The sequence below is a fragment of the Salmo salar genome, chromosome ssa18, assembly GCF_905237065.1.
Source record: "Salmo salar chromosome ssa18, Ssal_v3.1, whole genome shotgun sequence".
Taxonomy (NCBI): domain Eukaryota; kingdom Metazoa; phylum Chordata; class Actinopteri; order Salmoniformes; family Salmonidae; genus Salmo; species Salmo salar.
Window position 1 is genome coordinate 43,093,720 of NC_059459.1, and position 25,389 is coordinate 43,119,108.

General features: G+C 53.1%; 1 protein-coding gene across 4 annotated transcripts in view; it reads left to right on the forward strand.

The window, feature by feature from the left end:
• LOC106594219 (C-terminal-binding protein 2) overlaps positions 1-25,389 on the forward strand; it is a 360,185-nt gene that overhangs the window by 196,468 nt on the left and 138,328 nt on the right. For all 4 annotated transcript variants that reach the window (XM_045701166.1, XM_045701165.1, XM_045701164.1 and 1 more), the window contains one exon: positions 15,492-15,646. In XM_045701166.1, coding sequence (XP_045557122.1) covers positions 15,492-15,646 — 155 coding nt within the window. The remainder of the gene's footprint in view (positions 1-15,491; positions 15,647-25,389) is intronic.

The following is a 25,389-nucleotide window of genomic DNA, read 5'->3' on the forward strand; positions in this document are numbered from 1 at the left end:
TTAGCAGAACATGGCTCCAGGTCCTCTGTAGTTCAGTTAGTAGAACATGGCTCCAGGTCCTCTGCAGTTCAGTTAGTAGAACATGGCTCCAGGTCCTCTGCAGTTCAGTTAGTAGAACATGGCTCCAGGTCCTCTGTAGTTCAGTTAGTAGAACATGGCTCCAGGTCCTCTGTAGTTCAGTTAGTAGAACATAGCTCCAGGTCCTCTGTAGTTCAGTTAGTAGAACATGGCTCCAGGTCCTCTGTAGGTCAGTTAGTAGAGCATGGCTCCAGGTCCTCTGTTGTTCAGTTAGTAGAGCATGGCTCCAGGTCCTCTGTAGTTCAGTTAGTAGAACATGGCTCCAGGTCCTCTGTAGTTCAGTTAGTAGAACATGGCTCCAGGACCTCTGTAGTTCAGTTAGTAGAACATGGCTCCAGGTCCTCTGTAGTTCAGTTAGTAGAGCATGGCTCCAGGTCCTCTGTAGTTCAGTTAGTAGAACATGGTCCTCTGTAGTTCAGTTAGTAGAGCATAGCTCCAGGTCCTCTGTAGTTCAGTTAGTAGAGCATGGCTCCAGGTCCTCTGTAGTTCAGTTAGTAGAACATGGCTCCAGGTAATCTGTAGTTCAGTTAGTAGAACATGGTCCTCTGTAGTTCAGTTAGTAGAACATGGCTCCAGGTCCTCTGTAGTTCAGTTAGTAGAACATGGTCCTCTGTAGTTCAGTTAGTAGAACATGGCTCCAGGTCCTCTGTAGTTCAGTTAGTAGAGCATGGCTCCAGGTCCTCTGTAGTTCAGTTAGTAGAACATGGCTCCAGGTCTTCTGTAGGTCAGTTAGTAGAGCATGGCTCCAGCTCCTCTGTAGTTCAGTTAGTAGAACATGGCTCCAGGTCCTCTGTAGTTCAGTTAGTAGAACATGGTCCTCTGTAGTTCAGTTAGTAGAACATGGCTCCAGGTCCTCTGTAGTTCAGTTAGTAGAACATGGCTCCAGGTCCTCTGTAGTTCAGTTAGTAGAACATGGCTCCAGGTCCTCTGTAGTTCAGTTAGTAGAACATGGCTCCAGGTCCTCTGTAGTTCAGTTAGTAGAACATGGCTCCAGGTCCTCTGTAGTTCAGTTAGTAGAACATGGTCCTCTGTCGTTCAGTTAGTAGAACATGGCTCCAGGTCCTCTGTAGTTCAGTTAGTAGAGCATGGCTCCAGGTCCTCTGTAGTTCAGTTAGTAGAAGATGGCTCCAGGTCCTCTGTAGTTCAGTTAGTAGAACATGGTCCTCTGTACTTCAGTTAGTAGAACATGGCTCCAGGTCCTCTGTAGTTCAGTTAGTAGAGCATGGCTCCAGGTCCTCTGTAGTTCAGTTAGTAGAACATGGTCCTCTGTAGTTCAGTTAGTAGCGCATGGCTCCAGGTCCTCTGTAGTTCAGTTAGTAGAGCATGGCTCCAGGTCCTCTGTAGTTCAGTTAGTAGAACATGGCTCCAGGTCCTCTGTAGTTCAGTTAGTAGAACATGGTCCTCTGTAGTTCAGTTAGTAGAACATGGCTCCAGGTCCTCTGTAGTTAAGTTAGTAGAACATGGCTCCAGGTCCTCTGTAGTTCAGTTAGTAGAACATGACTCCAGGTCCTCTGTAGTTCAGTTAGTAGAACATGGTCCTCTGTAGTTCAGTTAGTAGAACATGGCTCCAGGTCCTCTGTAGTTCAGTTAGTAGAACATGGCTCCAGGTCCTCTGTAGTTCAGTTAGTAGAACATGGCTCCAGGTCCTCTGTAGTTCAGTTAGTAGAACATGGCTCCAGGGCCTCTGTAGTTCAGTTAGTAGAACATGGCTCCAGGTCCTCTGTAGTTCAGTTAGTAGAGCATGGCTCCAGGGCCTCTGTAGTTCAGTTAGTAGAGCATGGCTCCAGGGCCTCTGTAGTTCAGTTAGTAGAACATGCCTCCAGGTCCTCTGTAGTTCAGTTAGTAGAGCATGGCTCCAGGGCCTCTGTAGTTCAGTTAGTAGAACATGGCTCCAGGGCCTCTGTAGTTCAGTTAGTAGAGCATGGCTCCAGGGCCTCTGTAGTTCAGTTAGTAGAACATGGCTCCAGGTCCTCTGTAGTTCAGTTAGTAGAACATGGCTCCAGGGCCTCTGTAGTTCAGTTAGTAGAACATGGCTCCAGGTCCTCTGTAGTTCAGTTAGTAGAACATGGCTGCAGGTCTTCTGTAGTTCAGTTAGCAGAACATGGCTCCAGGTCCTCTGTAGTTCAGTTAGTAGAACATGGCTCCAGGTCCTCTGTAGTTCAGTTAGTAGAACATGGCTCCAGGTCCTCTGCAGTTCAGTTAGTAGAACATGGCTCCAGGTCCTCTGTAGTTCAGTTAGTAGAACATGGCTCCAGGTCCTCTGTAGTTCAGTTAGTAGGACATGGCTCCAGGTCCTCTGTAGTTCAGTTAGTAGAACATAGCTCCAGGTCCTCTGTAGTTCAGTTAGTAGAACATGGCTCCAGGTCCTCTGTAGGTCAGTTAGTAGAGCATGGCTCCAGGTCCTCTGTTGTTCAGTTAGTAGAGCATGGCTCCAGGTCCTCTGTAGTTCAGTTAGTAGAACATGGCTCCAGGTCCTCTGTAGTTCAGTTAGTAGAACATGGCTCCAGGTCCTCTGTAGTTCAGTTAGTAGAACATGGCTCCAGGTCCTCTGTAGTTCAGTTAGTAGAGCATGGCTCCAGGTCCTCTGTAGTTCAGTTAGTAGAACATGGTCCTCTGTAGTTCAGTTAGTAGAGCATGGCTCCAGGTCCTCTGTAGTTCAGTTAATAGAGCATGGCTCCAGGTCCTCTGTAGTTCAGTTAGTAGAACATGGCTCCAGGTCCTCTGTAGTTCAGTTAGTAGAACATGGTCCTCTGTAGTTCAGTTAGTAGAACATGGCTCCAGGTCCTCTGTAGTTCAGTTAGTAGAACATGGTCCTCTGTAGTTCAGTTAGTAGAACATGGCTCCAGGTCCTCTGTAGTTCAGTTAGTAGAGCATGGCTCCAGGTCCTCTGTAGTTCAGTTAGTAGAACATGGCTCCAGGTCCTCTGTAGTTCAGTTAGTAGAGCATGGCTCCAGGTCCTCTGTAGTTCAGTTAGTAGAACATGGCTCCAGGTCCTCTGTAGTTCAGTTAGTAGAACATGGCTCCAGGTCCTCTGTAGTTCAGTTAGTAGAACATGGCTCCAAGTCCTCTGTAGTTCAGTTAGTAGAACATGGCTCCAGGTCCTCTGTAGTTCAGTTAGTAGAACATGGCTCCAGGTCCTCTGTAGTTCAGTTAGTAGAACATGGCTCCAGGTTCTCTGTAGTTCAGTTAGTAGAACATGGCTCCAGGTCCTCTGTAGTTCAGTTAGTAGAACATGGTCCTCTGTCGTTCAGTTAGTAGAACATGGCTCCAGGTCCTCTGTAGTTCAGTTAGTAGAGCATGGCTCCAGGTCCTCTGTAGTTCAGTTAGTAGAAGATGGCTCCAGGTCCTCTGTAGTTCAGTTAGTAGAACATGGTCCTCTGTAGTTCAGTTAGTAGAACATGGCTCCAGGTCCTCTGTAGTTCAGTTAGTAGAGCATGGCTCCAGGTCCTCTGTAGTTCAGTTAGTAGAACATGGTCCTCTGTAGTTCAGTTAGTAGAGCATGGCTCCAGGTCCTCTGTAGTTCAGTTAGTAGAGCATGGCTCCAGGTCCTCTGTAGTTCAGTTAGTAGAACATGGCTCCAGGTCCTCTGTAGTTCAGTTAGTAGAACATGGTCCTTTGTAGTTCAGTTAGTAGAACATGGCTCCAGGTCCTCTGTAGTTCAGTTAGTAGAACATGGCTCCAGGTCCTCTGTAGTTCAGTTAGTAGAACATGACTCCAGGTCCTCTGTAGTTCAGTTAGTAGAACATTGTCCTCTGTAGTTCAGTTAGTAGAACATGGCTCCAGGTCCTCTGTAGTTCAGTTAGTAGAACATGGCTCCAGGTCCTCTGTAGTTCAGTTAGTAGAACATGACTCCAGGTCCTCTGTAGTTCAGTTAGTAGAACATGGTCCTCTGTAGTTCAGTTAGTAGAACATGGCTCCAGGTCCTCTGTAGTTCAGTTAGTAGAACATGGCTCCAGGTCCTCTGTAGTTCAGTTAGTAGAACATGGCTCCAGGTCCTCTGTAGTTCAGTTAGTAGAACATGGCTCCAGGTCCTCTGTAGTTCAGTTAGTAGAGCATGGCTCCAGGTCCTCTGTAGTTCAGTTAGTAGAACATGGCTCCAGGTCCTCTGTAGTTCAGTTAGTAGAACATGGCTCCAGGTCCTCTGTAGTTCAGTTAGTAGAACATGGCTCCAGGTCCTCTGTAGTTCAGTTAGTAGAACATGGCTCCAGTTCCTCTGTAGTTCAGTTAGTAGAACATGGCTCCAGGTCCTCTGTAGTTCAGTTAGTAGAACATGGTCCTCTGTAGTTCAGTTAGTAGAACATGGCTCCAGGTCCTCTGTAGTTCAGTTAGTAGAGCATGGCTCCAGGTCCTCTGTAGTTCAGTTAGTAGAACATGGCTCCAGGTCCTCTGTCGGTCAGTTAGTAGAGCATGGCTCCAGGTCCTCTGTAGTTCAGTTAGTAGAACATGGCTCCAGGTCCTCTGTAGTTCAGTTAGTAGAACATGGCTCCAAGTCCTCTGTAGTTCAGTTAGTAGAACATGGCTCCAGGTCCTCTGTAGTTCAGTTAGTAGAACATGGCTCCAGGTCCTCTGTAGTTCAGTTAGTAGAACATGGCTCCAGGTCCTCTGTAGTTCAGTTAGTAGAACATGGCTCCAGGTCCTCTAGTAGAGAGGAGAACAGAGTCAAGCTGTCTCAACCCCCCACATCACAGTGACACTAGTAACTCCAATGCAATAATGTATTAACCAACGTTCAGCAGGAGGAGAACAGACTGAATGATGGACTGTTTGTAACCTGGACTCTGTTGCTCTGAATGACAGACAGTTTATAGCCTGGATGCTCTGATGCTCTGAATGATGGACTGTTTGTAGCCTGGATGCTCTGAATGACAGACTGTTTTTAGCCTGGACTCTGTTGCTCTGAATGACAGACTGTTTGTAGCCTGGACTCTGTTGCTCTGAATGACAGACTGTTTGTAACCTGGATGCTCTGATGGAATGTCTGAAGCCAGTTGTTGTTCACAGAACTACATGACCTTTACATTAGATGACATTACAATATACATGTCTTGTGTATTCAGTCAGTTCAGGAAGTATAGAGAGGGGTTGTTGTCCTCTAGTAAAGACACTGTTAAGGTCTGAGTAGAGGGGGAGGGGTGAGGGAGAGGGGTGAGAGAGGAGATGAGGGTAGAGGAGGCAGAGAGGGAGAGGAGAGGAGGGTAGAGGATGAGGAGAGGGAGAGGGAGAGGAGAGGAGGGTAGAGGAGGAGGAGAGGGAGAGGAGGGTAGAGGAGGAGGAGAGGGAGAGGAGGGGAGGGGTGAAGAGAGGAGATGAGGGTAGAGGAGGCGGAGAGGGAGAGGAGAGGAGAGGAGGGTGGAGGAGAGGGAGAGGAGGGTAGAGGAGGAGGAGGAGAGGGAGAGGAGAGGAGGGTAGAGGAGGAGGAGGAGAGGGAGAGGAGAGGAGGAGGAGAGGGGGGAGGAGAGGAGGAGGAGGAGAGGGAGAGGAGGGGAGGAGGAGAGGGAGAGGAGAAGGGGAGGAGAGGGAGAGGAGAGGAGGGAAGAGGAGAGGAGGAGGAGAGGAGGAGGAGAGGGAGAGGAGAGGAGGGGAGGGGTGAAGAGAGGAGATGAGAGTAGAGGAGGAGAAGGAGAGGAGGGTAGAGGAGGAGGAAGAGAGGGAGAGGAGAGGAGGGTAGAGGAGGAGGAGAGGGAGAGGAGAGGAGAGGAGGAGGGGATGGGGATAGGAGGAGGATTGGAGGGGATGGGGGAGAGGAGGAGAGGGAGAGGGAGCGGAGGGTAGAGGAGGAGAGGGAGAGGAGAGGGAGAGGAGAGGAGAGGAGGAGAGGAGAGGAGAGGAGAGGAGGAGGAGAGGGAGAGGAGGAGGGGATGGGGAGAGGAGGAGGGGGAGAGGAGATGTATTAGATGCATACTGTAAGTGAAACCACCCCCTAGCCAGATGGTTCAGTAGCCATGAACTGGCTCCCGTATTCTCCCTGGACACGCCTCCTAGCCTCACCTCTCCTCTCTCTGGTGATACGGGATCCCCCACCGCTCCACGCCCTTGGCAACCAGGACTTCCTCGGCAACCGTCCCTCCCTCCTCCTGGAGTCGTGTGTGTGTGTGTCTCCCTGTGCGTCTCCATGTGTTTGTATATAGCCTGACCTCTAAAGCAGGTCGTAGGTTGTAGGTGAACAGTCTCTGCTCTACCACGCAGTGTTAAATCCACACACACACACACACACACACACACACACACACACACACACACACACACACACACACACACACACACACACACACACACACACACACACACACACACACACTCTGTGTTAAATCCCTTTAAGTGCTTTACGAGGATAAAGAAGTCGTCGTCTCACTGCTCAGCCTATGTTCTCTCAGTACTGCGGTCCTAATGGGACCCTGGGCCCAGCCATGGGCCCAGCGTATAGCGGGCTTACAGTATGACCAGGGCCCATGGGCCCAGCGTATAGCGGGCTTACAGTATAATACAGTAGGTCACAGAGTGTCTCTTTCTACAGCTCCTGTCAGAAGGCTTGTTTGACATCTTGTTTATGTGTGTGTAATATGAGGACATCTGATGAGATGTGTGTCTTTACAAATGCACATATTTGAGCGTGTCAGCGCTCGTGTGTCTCATTGCTTGTGAGGAACAGATGTAGCCCTGAGTACCGAGTCTGTCTCTCCTCTTCCTCCTCCCCCTCTCCCTCCTGTCAGAGAGGACCCGCTGTGCCAATCTGTTTTCAGTACTGTTTATTCACCCTCTTAAAGAACACCAACATGTGAGGACGGATCATACACATCCTCCCCCTCTCTTCTCCCTCCTCTCTTCCCTTCTCTCCTCTCGCTCTCCTCTCCTCGTCTCTCCCTCTCTTCTCCCCCCTCTCTTCCCTTCTCTCCTCTCGCTCTCCTCTCCTCGTCTCTCCCTCTCCTCTCGCTCTCCTCTCCTCGTCTCTCCTCTCGCTCTCCTCTCCTCGTCTCTCCTCTCGCTCTCCTCTCCTCGTCTCTCCTCTCCTCGTCTCTCCTCTCCTCGTCTCTCCTCTCTTCTCCCCCTCTCTTCCCTTCTCTCCTCTCCTCATCTCTCCCTCTCTTCTCCCCTCTCTTCCCTTCTCTCCTCCTCTCCTCGTCTCTAATCTCTTCTTCCCCTTCTCATCTTCTCTCCTCTCGCTTCTCTCCTTGTCTCTCTTATCCCCTCCTCTCCCTCCTCCTCTCTCTCATCTTTTCTATTCCCACCATCACCGCTCTTAATGACAGAGACAAATTCAGCATCATGCAATGCTCAACCCACCTGCAGAGCTGCAGCACTGGGCTCCACATTGCCTGCCAAAGTGGGTTACAGTGACAAATTATCAAATATATTAATCAGTGTTAAACATGAAGGGTTTGTGAGACACTAATATGTTGGGTTTACTAAATATTTGTGTGACATCACTTCATATTTAATCATATTATGAGTAAATCTAAACAAAAATGGATCTCTGGTCTTCAGGTCCTCTGGTCCTCTGGGTCCTCTGGTCCTCTGGGTCCTCTGGGACTCTGGGACTCTGGGTCCTCTGTTCCTCTGGGACTCTGGGTCCTCTGGTCCTCTGGGTCCTCTGGTCCTCTGTGTCCTCTGGTCCTCTGGGTCCTCTGGGTCCTCTGGTCCTCTGGGACTCTGGGTCCTCTGGTACTCTGGGTCCTCTGGTCCTCTGGGTCCTCTGGTCCTTTGGTCCTCTGGTCCTCTGGGACTCTGGGTCCTCTGGTCCTCTGGGACTCTGGGTCCTCTGGGTCCTCTGGTCCTCTGGGACTCTGGGACTCTGGTCCTCTGGTCCTCTGGTCCTCTGGGACTCTGGTCTTCTGGTCCTCTGGGACTCTGGTCCTCTGGTCCTCTGGTCTTCTGGTCCTCTGCGTTCTCTGGGTCCTCTGGGACTCTGGGACTCTGGGTCCTCTGTTCCTCTGGGACTCTGGGTCCTCTGGTCCTCTGGGTCCTCTGGTCCTCTGGGTCCTCTGGTCCTCTGGGACTCTGGGTCCTCTGGTACTCTGGGTCCTCTGGTCCTCTGGGTCCTCTGGTCCTTTGGTCCTCTGGTCCTCTGGGACTCTGGGTCCTCTGGTCCTCTGGGACTGGGAGAAATGGGAGTGAAGTTCTAGAGTCAAGTTGGGGACAGGATAGGACAGGATCAACAGGACAGGACAGGACCGACAGGACCGACAGGACCGACAGGACAGGATCGACAGGACAGGATCGACAGGACAGGACAGGATCGACAGGACAGGATCGACAGGACAGGACAGGATCGACAGGACAGGATCGACAGGACAGGACAGGATCGACAGGACAGGATCGACAGGACAGGATCGACAGGACCGACAGGACCGACAGGACAGGACCGACAGGACAGGACCGACAGGACAGGACAGGATCGACAGGACAGGATCGACAGGACAGAATCGACAGGACAGGATCGACAGGACAGGATCGACAGGACAGGATCGACAGGACAGGATCGACAGGACAGGACAGGATTGACAGGACAGGATCGACAGGACAGGATCGACAGGACCGACAGGACCGACAGGACAGGACCGACAGGACAGGACAGGATCGACAGGACCGACAGGACCGACAGGACAGGACCGACGACAGGATCGACAGGACAGGATCGACAGGACAGGATCGACAGGACAGGACAGGATCGACAGGACAGGATCGACAGGACAGGATCGACAGGACAGGATCGACAGGACAGGACAGGATCGACAGGACAGGATCGACAGGACCGACAGGACAGGACCGACAGGACAGGACAGGATCGACAGGACAGGATCGACAGGACAGGACAGAATCGACAGGACAGGATCGACAGGACAGGATCGACAGGACAGGACAGGATCGACAGGACAGGATCGACAGGACAGGACAGGATTGACAGGACAGGATCGACAGGATCGACAGGACAGGACAGGATCAACAGGACAGGACAGAATCGACAGGACAGGATCGACAGGACAGGACAGGATCGACAGGACAGGACAGGATCGACAGGAACGGGCAGTACAGGAATAGTTATAAACTGAGTTTTTGGGAGGGGGTAGAAATATGTAGTGTGTGGAGCTTTTCATCAAATCATAATTATGTGGAGGCCTAATATAGTTGACTTAATAACTTGTCAATAATCAACTGACTGGCTTTCTTGATGTCTATAGTATTCTCTCTGGTTTCCAATCTGGTTTCAGGTTATGGACGTGTCACTGCAACCTTAAAGGTCCTCAGTGATGTCATCATTGCCCATGATTCTAAGCGATATTGTGCTGCTATTTTTATTGACTTGGCCAAAGCTTTTGTTACGGTAGACCATTCCATTCTTGTGGGCCGGTTAAGGAGTATTGGTGTCTCTGAGGGGTCTTTGGCATGGTTTGCTAACTACCTCTCTCAAAGAGTGCAGTGTATAAATTCAGAATATCTGCTGTCTCAGCCACTGCCTGCCACCAAGTGAGTACCACAAGGCTCGATCCTAGGCCCCACACTCTTCTCAATTTACATCAACAACATAGCTCAGGCAGTAGGAAGCTCTCCCATCCATTTATATGCAGATGATACAGTCTTATACTCAGCTGGCCCCTCCCTGGTTTTTGTCTTAAACGCTCTACAATAAAGCTTTCTTAGTGTCCAACAAGCTTTCTCTACCCTTAACCTTGTTCTGAACACCTCCAAAACAAAGGTAATGTGGTTTGGTAAGAAGAATGCCCCTCTCCCCACAGGTGTGATTACTACCTCTGAGGGTTTAGCGCTTGAGGTAGTCACCTCATACAAGTCCTTGGGAGTATGGCTGGACGTTGCACTGTCCTTCTCTCAGCACATATCAAAGCTGCAGGCTAAAGTTAAATCTAGACTTGGTTTCCTCTATCGTAATCGCTCCTCTTTCACCCCAGCTGCCAAACTAACCGTGATTCAGATGACCATCCTAGCCATGCTAGATTACGGAGACGTAATTTATAGATCGGCAGGTAAGGGTTTTCTCGAGCGGCTAGATGTTCTTTACCATTCGGCCATCAGATTTACCACCAATGCTCCTTATAGGACACATCACTGCACTCTATACTCTTCTGTAAACTGGTCATCTCTGTATACCCGTCGCAAGACCCACTGGTTGATGCTCATTTATAAAACCCTCCTAGGCCTCACTCCCCATTATCTGAGATATCTACTGCAGCCCTCATCCTCCACACTCAACACCCGTTCTGCCAGTCACATTCTGTTAACCTCCCTGGGTAAGGTGGGACGTTTGCGTGGCGCGAAATGCAAATACCTCAAAAATGCTATAACTTCAATTTCTCAAACATATGACTATTTTACACCATTTTAAAGACAAGACTCTCGTTAATCTAACCACATTGTCCGATTTCAAAAAGGCTTTACAGCGAAAGCAAAACATTAGATTATGTCAGGAGAGTACCCTGCCAAAAATAATCACACAGCCATTTTCAAAGCAAGCATATATGTCACAAAAACCAAAACCACAGCTAAATGCAGCACGAACCTTTGATGATCTTCATCAGATGACACTCCTAGGACATGCATGTTTTGTTCAATCAAGTTCATATTTATATCAAAAACAATGTTCAGAACTAGCATACCCACCAAAAACATCCGGTGAATTTACTAAATTACTCACGATAAATGTTGACAAAATATATAACAATTATTTTAAGAATTATAGATACAGAACTCCTTTATGCAATCGCGGTGTCAGATTTTAAAATAGCTTTTCGGCGAAAGCACATTTTGCAATATTCTGAGTACATAGCCCGGCCATCACGGCTAGCTAATTTGACACCCACCAAGTTTGGCCCTCACCAAACTCAGATTTACTATAAGAAAAATTGGATTACCTTTGCTGTTCTTCATCAGAATGCACTCCCAGGACTTCTACTTCAACAACAAATGTTGTTTTGGTTCCAAATAATCCATAGTTATATTCAAATACCTCCGTTTTGTTTGTGCGTTCAGGTCAGTATCCGAAGGGCGAGCGCATTTCGTGACAAAAAAATTCAAAATATTCCATTACCGTACTTAGAAGCATGTCAAACGCTGTTTAAAATCAATTTTTATGCTATTTTATTGAGAATTCACATGAACGCGCATCTCCAGTGTCACTGTTCCCAGCCTGACCACTCACAAAATCTCATGCTGTTTTTCGCCCAGAGACAGGAGAGACGTCATTCCACTTTCTGGCGTCTTCTGAGAGCCAATGGAAGCCTCAGAAAATGTCACGTTACAGCAGAGATGCTGTATTTTCGATAGAGATGCCACAGAAAGAGAACAAATTGTCAGACAGGGCACTTCCTGTATGGAATCTTCTCAGGTTTTGGCCTGCCATATGAGTTCTGTTATACTCACAGACACCATTCAAACAGTTTAGAAACTTTAGAGTGTTTTCTATCCAAATCTGGGCAAGAGTAGTAACCAGTTTAAATCGGGTACGTTTTTTATCCAGCCGTGCAAATAGTGCCCCCTAGCCCCAACAGGTTAAATGCTGGTTCCAGTCACTAGCAGCAGTGAACTGTTTTCTTCCTAGGAGATGATAAAAGGACTAAAGGTTTTCTCTCTGACCTGCTGCCGTCAGATCGCTAAGCTGCTCGCCGTGGCTCTCTTTCACTGTGTGGAGTGTGTATGTGAGTACGGAGTGTGTGGAGTGTGTGGAGTGTGTGAGTGTGGAGTGTGTGTGTGTGTGTGTGTGGAGTGTGTGAGTGTGTGAGTGTGCCTGCGGTGTATGGACATAGAGCTATTCTCTCCCTGCTAGCCAACAGACAGACTGACAGACAGAGGACAACACTCTTAACAGGGGGAAGGTGGGAGGAGGAGGAGGAGGAGGAGGGAGAGGGGAAGAGGAGGAGGAGGAAGAGGGCGATACTCCCCTGAACACAATCGGAAAGTCTTCCTGTTTTTTCCGTCAATTTCTCTTGTTCCCTCCTTTATTTGGCAGCTCTGTGTTGTTATTGAGCAGAAGAATGTGGAGGCAACATTTTCCAGGCAAGGAGCACGCTTCCTGTTCTCTCTTCTGGATAGCTAATAAAATGTGGCATGAGAGGGAGGGTGAGAGAGAGGGAGGGTGAGAGAGAGGGTGAGAGAGAGGGTGAGAGAGAGAGAGAGAGAGGAGAGGAGGAGGTGGTGTAGGGGGGAAGGAGGGAGGGAGTGAGGGAGGGAGCGAGAGAAGGGGGAGAGGGAGGGAGGGAGAGGAGGACGGGGGAGAAGAGGGAGGGGGGAAGGAGGGAGGGAGCGAGGGAGGGAGCGAGAGAAGGGGGAGAGGGAGGGAGGGAGAGGAGGATGGGGGGAAGAGGGAGGGAGGGAGAGAAGGGGGGGTGAGGGGGAAGGAGGAGGTGGAGGGAGGGAGGGAGAGAGAGTAGGAAGGGAGAGAGAGAAGGGGAGGAGAGGGTGATGATCTCAGGGTTTTTACATGACTGGGTCGTCTGACAATGTGGTTTTTTAAACACTCTTGCTCTGCTGTTTGATCCGTTTATCTCCTCTCCCCTTGTTTAGCTCCTCTCCCCTTGTTTAGCTCCTCTCCCCTTGTTTAGCTCCTCTCCCCTTGTTTAGCTCCTCTCCCCTTGTTTAGCTCCTATCCCCTTGTTTAGCTCCTCTCCCCTTGTTTTTCTCCTCTCCCCTTGTTTATCTCCTCTCCCCTTGTTTATCTCCTGTCCCCTTGTTTATCTTTGGTGTTACTGAGTCTGTCTATAGCAACACTCAGGACTACTAGAGATAGACAGAGAGAGAGAGTTCAGTGAGAGAGGAAAGAGGGAGAGACAGTAAGAGAGAGAGGGAGAGAGGACAGAGAGGGAGAGACAGTACGAGGGAGATAGAAAGGGAGAGACAGTAGGAGAGAGAGGGAGAGAGGAAAGAGAGGGAGAGAGACAGTAAGAGAGAGAGGGAGATAGAGAGGGAGAGACAGTAAGAGAGAGAGGGAGAAAGAGAGGGAGAGAGACAGTAAGAGAGAGAGAGAGGGAGAGAGGAAAGAGAGGGAGAGACAGTAAGAGAGAGAGGGAGATAGAGAGTGAGAGGCAATTGACACCTGCTTTTGTCCCGTCTGTGGAGAAGGAGGAGGAGGTGGAGGGGGAGGAGTTGGAGGAGGTAGAGGTGGAGGGAGGAGGAGGGGGTGGAGGTGGGGGAGTAGGAGGAGGAGGGGGGAGTAGGAGGAGGAGGGGGTGGAGGAGGAGGAGGTGGGGGAGTAGGAGGGGGTGGAGGAGGGGGAGGAGGGTGGAAGAGGAGGAGGTGGGGGGAGTAGGAGGGGGTGGAAGAGGAGGAGGGGGTGGAGGAGGAGGAGGTGGGGGAGTAGGAGGAGGAGGGGGGTGGAGGAGGAGGTGGGGGAGGTGGGGGGAGTAGGAGGGGGTGGTGGAGGAGGAGGTGGGTGGAGGAGGAGGAGGAGGTGGGGGAGTAGGAGGGGGGTGGAGGAGGAGGAGGTGGGTGGAGGAGGAGGAGGTGGGGGAGTAGGAGGGGGGTGGAGGAGGAAGAGGGGGGTGGAGGAGGAGGAGGTGGGGGAGCCTCACACATTGTGTCATTAATGTGTGAGGCCCAGAGGCAGCCAGAGGGAGTGCAGTGTGAAGGGGCAGCGCATTCAGAAAGTATTCAGACCCCTTGACTTTTTCCACATTTTGTTCCACAATTCTAAAATGGATTAAATCAATGTTTTACCTCACCAACCTACACACAATACCCCATAATGACATCACAATACCCCAGGATGACATCACAATACCCCATAATGACATCACAATACCCCCAGGAAACCATCACAATACTTCAGGATGACATCACAATACCCCAGGATGACAAAGCGAAAACAGGTTTAGACATTTTTGCAAATGTATTCAAAATTAAAAACAGAAATACCTTCTTTATATAAGTATTCAGACCCTCAGGTGAGCTCAATTCTGCAAGAACAGGGCCATCCATGTTCAGTACGAAAACGTTCTCTAATGTTGCGAAATAGAAAGACCACAAATAGAACCGACGTGATGCCTTATTCTATATGGTCAGAGATGCATTTTTGTTCTACATAGCATATTTCTATCTGAACGTTCCAAAATGTTCCGTTCTGCTGAACACAGCCCAGGCAATACCTATACTTCCTTACAGACCCCCTCTGTCTGTGTCACCTGAGTCACATGATGTCATTCTGTGTGTGAAGGAAATATCCTGTTTTTTTTCTTTTGTTGAAAGGTTGTTCAGGCCTACCGGAGTGGGTTTCCTAACTTAACTCCCGGCACAGATGTTGCCTGCCTGCCGCTGAAAATAAAGAGCATTTATAACCCCGGCCAAGCCCGTTAAATCACAACAGAAGGCAGAAATGGAATGAACAGAGAGAGAGCGAGAGAGAGACAGTGGTAGAGAGAGAGATAGAGGGAAGAGATAGAGAGAGTGAGCATAGCCTTGCTATTGAGAAAGGCCGCCGGAGGCAGACCTGGCTCTCAAGAGAAGACAGGCTATGTGCAACACTGCCCACAAAATGAGGTGGAAACTGAGCTGCACTTCCTAACCTCCTGCCCAATGTATGACCATATTAGAGACACATATTTCCCTCAGATTACACAGATCCACAAAGAATTAGAAAACAAACCCAATTTTGATAAACTCCCATATCTACTGGGTGAAATACCACAGTGACCAATCACAGCAGCAAGATGTGTGACCTGTTGCCACAAGAAAAGGTCAACCAGTGAAGAACAAACACCATTGTAAATACAACCCATATTTATGTTTATTTATTTTCCCTTTTGTACTTTAACTATTTGTACATCATTACAACACTGTATATATACATAATATGACATCTGAAATGTCTTTATTCTTTTGGAACTTCTGTGAGTGTAATATTTACTGTTTATTTCACTTTTGTTTATTATCTATTTCACTTGCTTTGGCAATGTAAACATGTGTTTTCCATGTCAATAAATCCCTTCAATTAAATTGAAATTGAGAGGGAGAGAGAGAGAGGACACAACACACACACACATCAGCACCTGATTGGGGGAGGGAGGGAGGGAGGGAGGGAGGGAGGGAGGGAGGGAGAGAGAGAGAGAGAGAGAGAGAGAGAGAGAGAGAGAGAGAGAGATTCCTGTAAGTCAGACTGTGGATACTGATCCAGAGTTGTCAGAGCATTGATTTATCGAGCTGTGGCCCAGAGTTGTTGACAGAAGTTGTTCAGTCACATGTAGACCTCCAGTAGTATCCAGTACTCTGTCTGTCTCCTCTCCTTCACCTCTGTAGGGACATCAATGAGTCAAAACGAGACACTGACTGACTGTATCAGAACGGTACCTGTGAAAGGGCTCATGTTTGGGTGTATGTTCCTGTATTGGAAGTGAACAAGTGTCTTGTAGATGGGATCCTGGTAGGGTTTCTCACCACTCCTCTCTTCCTCTGTCCCCTGTCGGTCTTCTCTCCAGGTATCCGGCCCCAGATCATGAACGGGCCGATGCAGCCTCGCCCCTTAGTGGCCCTGCTGGACGGGCGTGACTGCACCGTGGAGATGCCCATCCTAAAAGACCTGGCCACCGTCGCCTTCTGTGACGCACAGTCCACACAGGAGATACACGAGAAGGTAAAGTACTGATTGACAGACACACACACACATGGACACACACACACGCTTTCACACCCTTGCTGAAGAGCAGACAGATAGCAGACACGGACAACAGACACGGATAACAGACACGGCAGCCCCACACTCCATTTTCTTTCTTTCTTCTCCTCTCCTCTCCTCTCCTCCCCCTCTCCTCTCTTCTCGTCTCCTCTCCTCTTCTCTCCTTCTCCTCTCCTCTTCTCTCCTCCCCTACTCTCCACCCTCGTCTCCTCTCCTCTTCTCTTCTCTCCTCCCCTCCTCTCCTCCCCCTCTCCTCTCCTCTCCTCTCCTCCTCTCCTCCCCCTCTCCTCTCCTCTCCTCTCCTCTCCTCTCCTCTCCTCCCCCTCTCCTTTCCTCTCCTCCCCTTCTCTTCTCCTCTCCTCCCTCTCTCCTCTCCTCTCCTCCTCTTTTCCTCTCCCTCTAACATGGTGCTTCACTGTAGTGTCCCTTATGGTCTCTCAGCCAGTTACAATAAAGTGTTCTCATGACGATGTGATGTCACTTGGTGCAGGGTGATGGTACCTACTATATCACGTCCATTATTCTGAGAGAGAAGCTTCTCTTGTTTCTCAATATACACAACATAACACAAAAGTATGTGGACACCTGCTCGTCCAACATCTCATTCCAAAATCCTGGGCATTAATATGGAGTTGGTCCCCCTTTGCTGCTATAACAGCCTCCACTCTTCTGGGCAGGTTTTCCACTAGACGTTGGAACATTGCTGAGAGGACTTGCTTCTATTCAGCCACAAGAGTATTAGTGAGGTCGGACACTGATTTTGGGCGATTAGGCCTGGATCACAGTCTGCGTTCCAATTCATCCCAAAGGTGTTCGATGGGGTTGAGGTCAGGGCTGCAGGCCAGTCAAGTTCTTCCACACCGATCTCGACAAACCATTTCTGTATGGACCTTGCTTTGTGCACGGGGGCATTGTCATGCTGAAACAGGAAATTGTCTTGCTCAAACTGTTGACACAAAGTTGGAAGCACAGAATTGTCTAGAATGTCATTGTATGCTGTAGCGTTAAGATTTCCCTTCACTGGAACTAAGGGGCCCGAACCATTAAAAACAGCCCCAGACCATTATTCCTCCACCAAACTTTACAGTTGGCACTATGCATTGTGGCAGGTAGCGTTCTCCTGGCATCCGCCAAACCCAGATTAGTCCGTCGGACTGCCAGATGGTGAAGCGTGACTCATCACTCCAGAGAACGCGTTTTCACTGCTCCAGGCGGTGAGCTTTACACCACTCCAGCCGACGCTTGGCATTGCGCATGGTGATCTTAGCCTTGTGTGTGGCTGCTCGGCCATGGAAACCCATTTCATGAAGCTGCCGAAGAACAGTTGTTGTGCTGAAGTTGCTTCCAGAGGCAGTTTGGAACTCGGTAGTGAGTGTTGGAACCGAGGACAGACGATTTTTAAGCGCTTCAGCACTCATGGGGTCAAGTTCTGTGAGCTTGTGTGGCCTACCACTTCATGGCTGAGCTGTTGTTGCTCCTAGGCGTTTCCACTTCACAATAACAGCACTTACAGTTGACCAGGAAAGCTCGAGCAGGGCAGAAATTTGACGAAGTGACTTGTTGGAAAGTTGGCATCCTATGAAAGTGCTACGTTGAAAGTAACTTTTTATCAATGAATGGCTGACTGGCTGACTGACTGGCTGGGTGGCTGACTGGCTGGGTGGCTGACTGGCAGACTGGTTGACTGGCTGACTGGCTGGCTGGCTGGCTGACTGACTGGTTGGGTGACTGACTGACTGACTGACTGACTGACTGACTGCTTTAAACTACTTTTACTGCAGTGCACCATATAGGGAATAGGGTTCCATTTGGGATGGATGTACCATCTCTATCCACCCAGCTGGTACAGACCCCTCTATCCACCCAGCTGGTACAGACCCCTCTATCCACCCAGCTGGTACAGACCCCTCTATCCACCCAGCTGGTACAGACCCCTCTATCCACCCAGCTGGTACAGACCCCTCTATCCACCCACCTGGTACAGACCCCTCTATCCACGCCACCTGGTACAGACCCCTCTATCCACCCAGCTGGTACAGACCCCTCTATCCACCCCACCTGGTACAGACCCCTCTATCCACCCAGCTGGTACAGACCCCTCTATCCACCCAGCTGGTACAGACCCCTCTATCCACCCAGCTGGTACAGACCCCTCTATCCACCCCACCTGGTACAGACCCCTCTATCCACCCAGCTGGTACAGACCCCTCTATCCACCCCAACTGGTACAGACCCCTCTATCCACCCCACCTGGTACAGACCCCTCTATCCACCCAGCTGGTACAGACCCCTCTATCCACCCAGCTGGTACAGACCCCTCTATCCACCCCACCTGGTACAGACCCCTCCATCCACCCAGCTGGTACAGACCCCTCTATCCACCCCACCTGGTACAGACCCCTCCACCCCACCTGGTACAGACCCCTCTATCCACCCCAGCTGGTACAGACCCCTCCATCCACCCCACCTGGTACAGACCCCTCCATCCACCCCAGCTGGTACAGACCCCCTCTATCCACCCCACCTGGTACAGACCCCTCCCACCTGGTACAGACCCCTCCATCCACCCCAGCTGGTACAGACCCCTCTATCCACCCCACCTGGTACAGACCCCTCCATCCACCCCACCTGGTACAGACCCCTCCATCCACCCCAGCTGGTACAGACCCCTCTATCCACCCCAGCTGGTACAGACCCCTCTATCCACCCCACCTGGTACAGACCCCTCTATCCACCCCACCTGGTACAGACCCCTCTATCCACCCCAGCTGGTACAGACCCCTCTATCCACCCAGCTGGTACAGACCCCTCTATCCACCCCAGCTGGTACAGACCCCTCTATCCACCCCAGCTGGTACAGACACCTCCATCCACCCCAGCTGGTACAGACCCCTCTATCCACCCCAGCTGGTACAGACCCCTCCACCTGGTACAGACCCCTCTATCCACCCCACCTGGTACAGACCCCTCCATCCACCCCAGCTGGTACAGACCCCTCTATCCACCCCACCTGGTACAGACCCCTCCATCCACCCCAGCTGGTACAGACCCCTCTATCCACCCCAGCTGGTACAGACCCCTCTATCCACCCCAGCTGGTACAGACCCCTCTATCCACCCCAGCTGGTACAGACCCCTCTAACCACCCCAGCTGGTACAGACCCCTCTATCCACCCCAGCTGGTACAGACCCCTCTATCCACCCCACCTGGTACAGACCCCTCTATCCACCCCAGCTGGTACAGACCCCTCTATCCACCCCAGCTGGTACAGACCCCTCTATCCACCCCAGCTGGTACAGACCCCTCTATCCACCCCAGCTGGTACAGACCCCTCTATCCACCCCACCTGGTACAGACCCCTCTATCCACCCCAGCTGGGACAGACCCCTCTTCCACCCCAGCTGGTACAGACCCCTCTATCCACCCCACCTGGTACAGACCCCTTTATCCACCCCAGCTGGTACAGACCCCTCCACCTGGTACAGACCCCTCTATCCACCCCAGCTGGTACAGACCCCTCTATCCACCCCACCTGGTACAGACCCCTCTATCCACCCCACCTGGTACAGACCCCTCTATCCACCCCACCTGGTACAGACCCCTCTATCCACCCCAGCTGGTACAGACCCCTCCACCTGGTACAGACCCCTCTATCCACCCCACCTGGTACAGACCGCTCCATCCACCCCAGCTGGTACAGACCCCTCTATCCACCCCACCTGGTACAGACCCCTCTATCCACCCCACCTGGTACAGACCCCTCCACCCAGCTGGTACAGACCCCTCTATCCACCCCAGCTGGTACAGACCCCTCTATCCACCCCACCTGGTACAGACCCCTCTATCCACCCCACCTGGTACAGACCCCTCTATCCACCCCAGCTGGTACAGACCCCTCTATCCACCCCAGCTGGTACAGACCCCTCTATCCACCCCACCTGGTACAGACCCCTCTATCCACCCCAGCTGGTACAGACCCCTCTATCCACCCCAGCTGGTACAGACCCTCCACCTGGTACAGACCCCTCCATCCACCCCAGCTGGTACAGACCCCTCTATCCACCCCAGCTGGTACAGACCCCTCCACCTGGTACAGACCCCTCCATCCACCCCACCTGGTACAGACCCCTCTATCCACCCCACCTGGTACAGACCCCTCCATCCACCCCAGCTGGTACAGACCCCTCTATCCACCCCACCTGGTACAGACCCCTCCATCCACCCCAGCTGGTACAGACCCCTCTATCCACCCCACCTGGTACAGACCCCTCCATCCACCCCACCTGGTACAGACCCCTCTATCCACCCCACCTGGTACAGACCCCTCTATCCACCCCACCTGGTACAGACCCCTCTATCCACCCCAGCTGGTACAGACCCCTCTATCCACCCCAGCTGGTACAGACCCCTCTATCCACCCCAGCTGGTACAGACCCCTCTATCCACCCCACCTGGTACAGACCCCTCTATCCACCCCAGCTGGTACAGACCCCTCTATCCACCCCAGCTGGTACAGACCCCTCTATCCACCCCAGCTGGTACAGACCCCTCTATCCACCCCAGCTGGTACAGACCCCTCTATCCACCCCAGCTGGTACAGACCCCTCTATCCACCCCAGCTGGTACAGACCCCTCTATCCACCCCAGCTGGTACAGACCCCTCTATCCACCCCAGCTGGTACAGACCCCTCTATCCACCCCAGCTGGTACAGACCCCTCTATCCACCCCACCTGGTACAGACCCCTCTATCCACCCCAGCTGGTTCAGACCCCTCTATCCACCCCAGCTGGTACAGACCCCTCTATCCACCCCACCTGGTACAGACCCCTCTATCCACCCCAGCTGGTACAGACCCCTCTATCCACCCCAGCTGGTACAGACCCCTCTATCCACCCAGCTGGTACAGACCCCTCTATCCACCCCAGCTGGTACAGACCCCCCATCCACCCCACCTGGTACAGACCCCTCTATCCACCCCACCTGGTACAGACCCCTCTATCCACCCCACCTGGTACAGACCCCTCTATCCACCCCAGCTGGTACAGACCCTCCACCAGCTGGTACAGACCCCTCTATCCACCCCAGCTGGTACAGACCCCTCTATCCACCCCAGCTGGTACAGACCCCTCTATCCACCCCACCTGGTACAGACCCCTCTATCCACCCCAGCTGGTACAGACCCCATCCCACCCCAGCTGGTACAGACCCCCTCTATCCACCCCAGCTGGTACAGACCCCTCTATCCACCCCACCTGGTACAGACCCCTCTATCCACCCCAGCTGGTACAGACCCCTCTATCCACCCCAGCTGGTACAGACCCCTCTATCCACCCCAGCTGGTACAGACCCCTCTATCCACCCCAGCTGGTACAGACCCCTCTATCCACCCCACCTGGTACAGACCCCTCTATCCACCCCAGCTGGTACAGACCCCTCTATCCACCCCAGCTGGTACAGACCCCTCTATCCACCCCAGCTGGTACAGACCCTCTATCCACCCCAGCTGGTACAGACCCCTCTATCCACCCCAGCTGGTACAGACCCCTCTATCCACCCCAGCTGGTACAGACCCCCTCCACCCAGCTGGTACAGACCCCTCTATCCACCCCACCTGGTACAGACCCCTCTATCCACCCCACCTGGTACAGACCCCTCCACCCCAGCTGGTACAGACCCCTCTATCCACCCCAGCTGGTACAGACCCCTCTATCCACCCCAGCTGGTACAGACCCCTCTATCCACCCCAGCTGGTACAGACCCCTCTATCCACCCCAGCTGGTACAGACCCCTCTATCCACCCCACCTGGTACAGACCCCTCTATCCACCCCAGCTGGTACAGACCCCTCTATCCACCCCAGCTGGTACAGACCCCTCTATCCACCCCAGCTGGTACAGACCCCTCTATCCACCCCAGCTGGTACAGACCCCTCTATCCACCCCAGCTGGTACAGACCCCTCTATCCACCCCAGCTGGTACAGACCCCTCTATCCACCCCAGCTGGTACAGACCCCTCTATCCACCCCAGCTGGTACAGACCCCTCTATCCACCCCACCTGGTACAGACCCCTCTATCCACCCCAGCTGGTACAGACCCCTCTATCCACCCCACCTGGTACAGACCCCTCTATCCACCCCAGCTGGTACAGACCCCTCTATCCACCCCACCTGGTACAGACCCCTCTATCCACCCCAGCTGGTACAGACCCCTCTATCCACCCCAGCTGGTACAGACCCTCTATCCACCCCAGCTGGTACAGACCCCTCCATCCACCCCAGCTGGTACAGACCCCTCTATCCACCCCAGCTGGTACAGACCCCTCTATCCACCCCAGCTGGTACAGACCCCTCTAACCACCCCAGCTGGTACAGACCCCTCTATCCACCCCAGCTGGTACAGACCCCTCCATCCACCCCACCTGGTACAGACCCCTCTATCCACCCCAGCTGGTACAGACCCCTCCATCCACCCCAGCTGGTACAGACCCCTCCATCCACCCCACCTGGTACAGACCCCTCTATCCACCCCACCTGGTACAGACCCCTCTATCCACCCCAGCTGGTACAGACCCCTCTATCCACCCCACCTGGTACAGACCCCTCTATCCACCCCAGCTGGTACAGACTCCTCTATCCACCCCAGCTGGTACAGACCCCTCTATCCACCCCAGCTGGTACAGACCCCCTATCCACCCCAGCTGGTACAGACCCCTCTATCCACCCCAGCTGGTACAGACCCCTCCATCCACCCCACCTGGTACAGACCCCTCTATCCACCCCAGCTGGTACAGACCCTCCACCCAGCTGGTACAGACCCCTCTATCCACCCCACCTGGTACAGACCCCTCTATCCACCCCAGCTGGTACAGACCCCTCCATCCACCCCACCTGGTACAGACCCCTCTATCCACCCCACCTGGTACAGACCCCTCTATCCACCCCAGCTGGTACAGACCCCTCCACCCACTGGTACAGACCCCTCTATCCACCCCAGCTGGTACAGACCCCTCTATCCACCCCAGCTGGTACAGACCCCTCTATCCACCCCAGCTGGTACAGACCCCTCTATCCACCCCAGCTGGTACAGACCCCTCCACCTGGTACAGACCCCTCTATCCACCCCAGCTGGTACAGACCCCTCTATCCACCCCAGCTGGTACAGACCCCTCCACCTGGTACAGACCCCTCTATCCACCCCAGCTGGTACAGACCCCTCTATCCACCCCAGCTGGTACAGACCCCTCCACCTGGTACAGACCCCTCTATCCACCCCAGCTGGTACAGACCCCTCTATCCACCCCACCTGGTACAGACGCCCATTCCACCCCACCTGGTACAGACCCCTCTATCCACCCCAGCTGGTACAGACCCCTCTATCCACCCCAGCTGGTACAGACCCCTCCACCCACTGGTACAGACCCCTCTATCCACCCCAGCTGGTACAGACCCCTCTATCCACCCCAGCTGGTACAGACCCCTCTATCCACCCCAGCTGGTACAGACCCCTCTATCCACCCCACCTGGTACAGACCCCTCTATCCACCCCACCTGGTACAGACCCCTCCATCCACCCCAGCTGGTACAGACCCCTCTATCCACCCCAGCTGGTACAGACCCCTCCATCCACCCCAGCTGGTACAGACCCTCCATCCACCCCAGCTGGTACAGACCCCTCTATCCACCCCAGCTGGTACAGACCCCTCTATCCACCCCAGCTGGTACAGACCCCTCTATCCACCCCACCTGGTACAGACCCCTCTATCCACCCCAGCTGGTACAGACCCCTCTATCCACCCCAGCTGGTACAGACCCCTCTATCCACCCCAGCTGGTACAGACCCCTCTATCCACCCCAGCTGGTACAGACCCCTCTATCCACCCCACCTGGTACAGACCCCTCTATCCACCCCAGCTGGTACAGACCCCTCTATCCACCCCACCTGGTACAGACCCCTCTATCCACCCCACCTGGTACAGACCCCTCTATCCACCCCAGCTGGTACAGACCCCTCTATCCACCCCACCTGGTACAGACCCCTCTATCCACCCCAGCTGGTACAGACCCCTCTATCCACCCCAGCTGGTACAGACCCCTCTATCCACCCCAGTTGGTACAGACCCCTCCATCCACCCCAGCTGGTACAGACCCCTCTATCCACCCCAGCTGGTACAGACCCCTCCATCCACCCCAGCTGGTACAGACCCCTCTATCCACCCCAGCTGGTACAGACCCCTCTAACCACCCCGAGCTGGTACAGTCCCCTCTATCCACCCCAGCTGGTACAGACCCCTCCATCCACCCCACCTGGTACAGACCCCTCTATCCACCCCAGCTGGTACAGACCCCTCTATCCACCCCAGCTGGTACAGACCCCTCTATCCACCCCAGCTGGTACAGACCCCTCTATCCACCCCACCTGGTACAAACCCCTCTATCCACCCCAGCTGGTACAGACCCCTCTATCCACCCCAGCTGGTACAGACCCCTCTATCCACCCCAGCTGGTACAGACCCCTCTATCCACCCCAGCTGGTACAGACCCCTCTATCCACCCCAGCTGGTACAGACCCCTCTATCCACCCCAGCTGGTACAGACCCCTCTATCCACCCCAGCTGGTACAGACCCCTCTATCCACCCCAGCTGGTACAGACCCCTCTATCCACCCCAGCTGGTACAGACCCCTCCATCCACCCCAGCTGGTACAGACCCTCTATCCACCCCAGCTGGTACAGACCCCTCTATCCACCCCAGCTGGTACAGACCCCTCTATCCACCCCAGCTGGTACAGACCCTCTATCCACCCCAGCTGGTACAGACCCCTCTATCCACCCCACCTGGTACAGACCCCTCTATCCACCCCAGCTGGTACAGACCCCTCTATCCACCCCAGCTGGTACAGACCCCTCTATCCACCCCAGCTGGTACAGACCCCTCTATCCACCCCAGCTGGTACAGACCCCTCTATCCACCCCACCTGGTACAGACCCCTCTATCCACCCCAGCTGGTACAGACCCCTCTATCCACCCCACCTGGTACAGACCCCTCTATCCACCCCAGCTGGTACAGACCCCTCTATCCACCCCAGCTGGTACAGACCCCTCCATCCACCCCACCTGGTACAGACCCCTCTATCCACCCCAGCTGGTACAGACCCCTCTATCCACCCCAGCTGGTACAGACCCCTCCATCCACCCCAGCTGGTACAGACCCCTCTATCCACCCCAGCTGGTACAGACCCCTCTATCCACCCTCATCCACCCCAGCCTGGTACAGACCCCTCTATCCACCCCAGCTGGTACAGACCCCTCTATCCACCCCAGCTGGTACAGACCCCTCCACCTGGTACAGACCCCTCTATCCACCCCACCTGGTACAGACCCCTCTATCCACCCCAGCTGGTACAGACCCCTCTATCCACCCCAGCTGGTACAGACCCCTCTATCCACCCCAGCTGGTACAGACCCCTCCACCTGGTACAGACCCCTCTATCCACCCCACCTGGTACAGACCCCTCTATCCACCCCACCTGGTACAGACCCCTCTATCCACCCCAGCTGGTACAGACCCCTCTATCCACCCCAGCTGGTACAGACCCCTCTATCCACCCCACCTGGTACAGACCCCTCCACCTGGTACAGACCCCTCCATCCACCCCAGCTGGTACAGACCCCTCTATCCACCCCAGCTGGTACAGACCCTC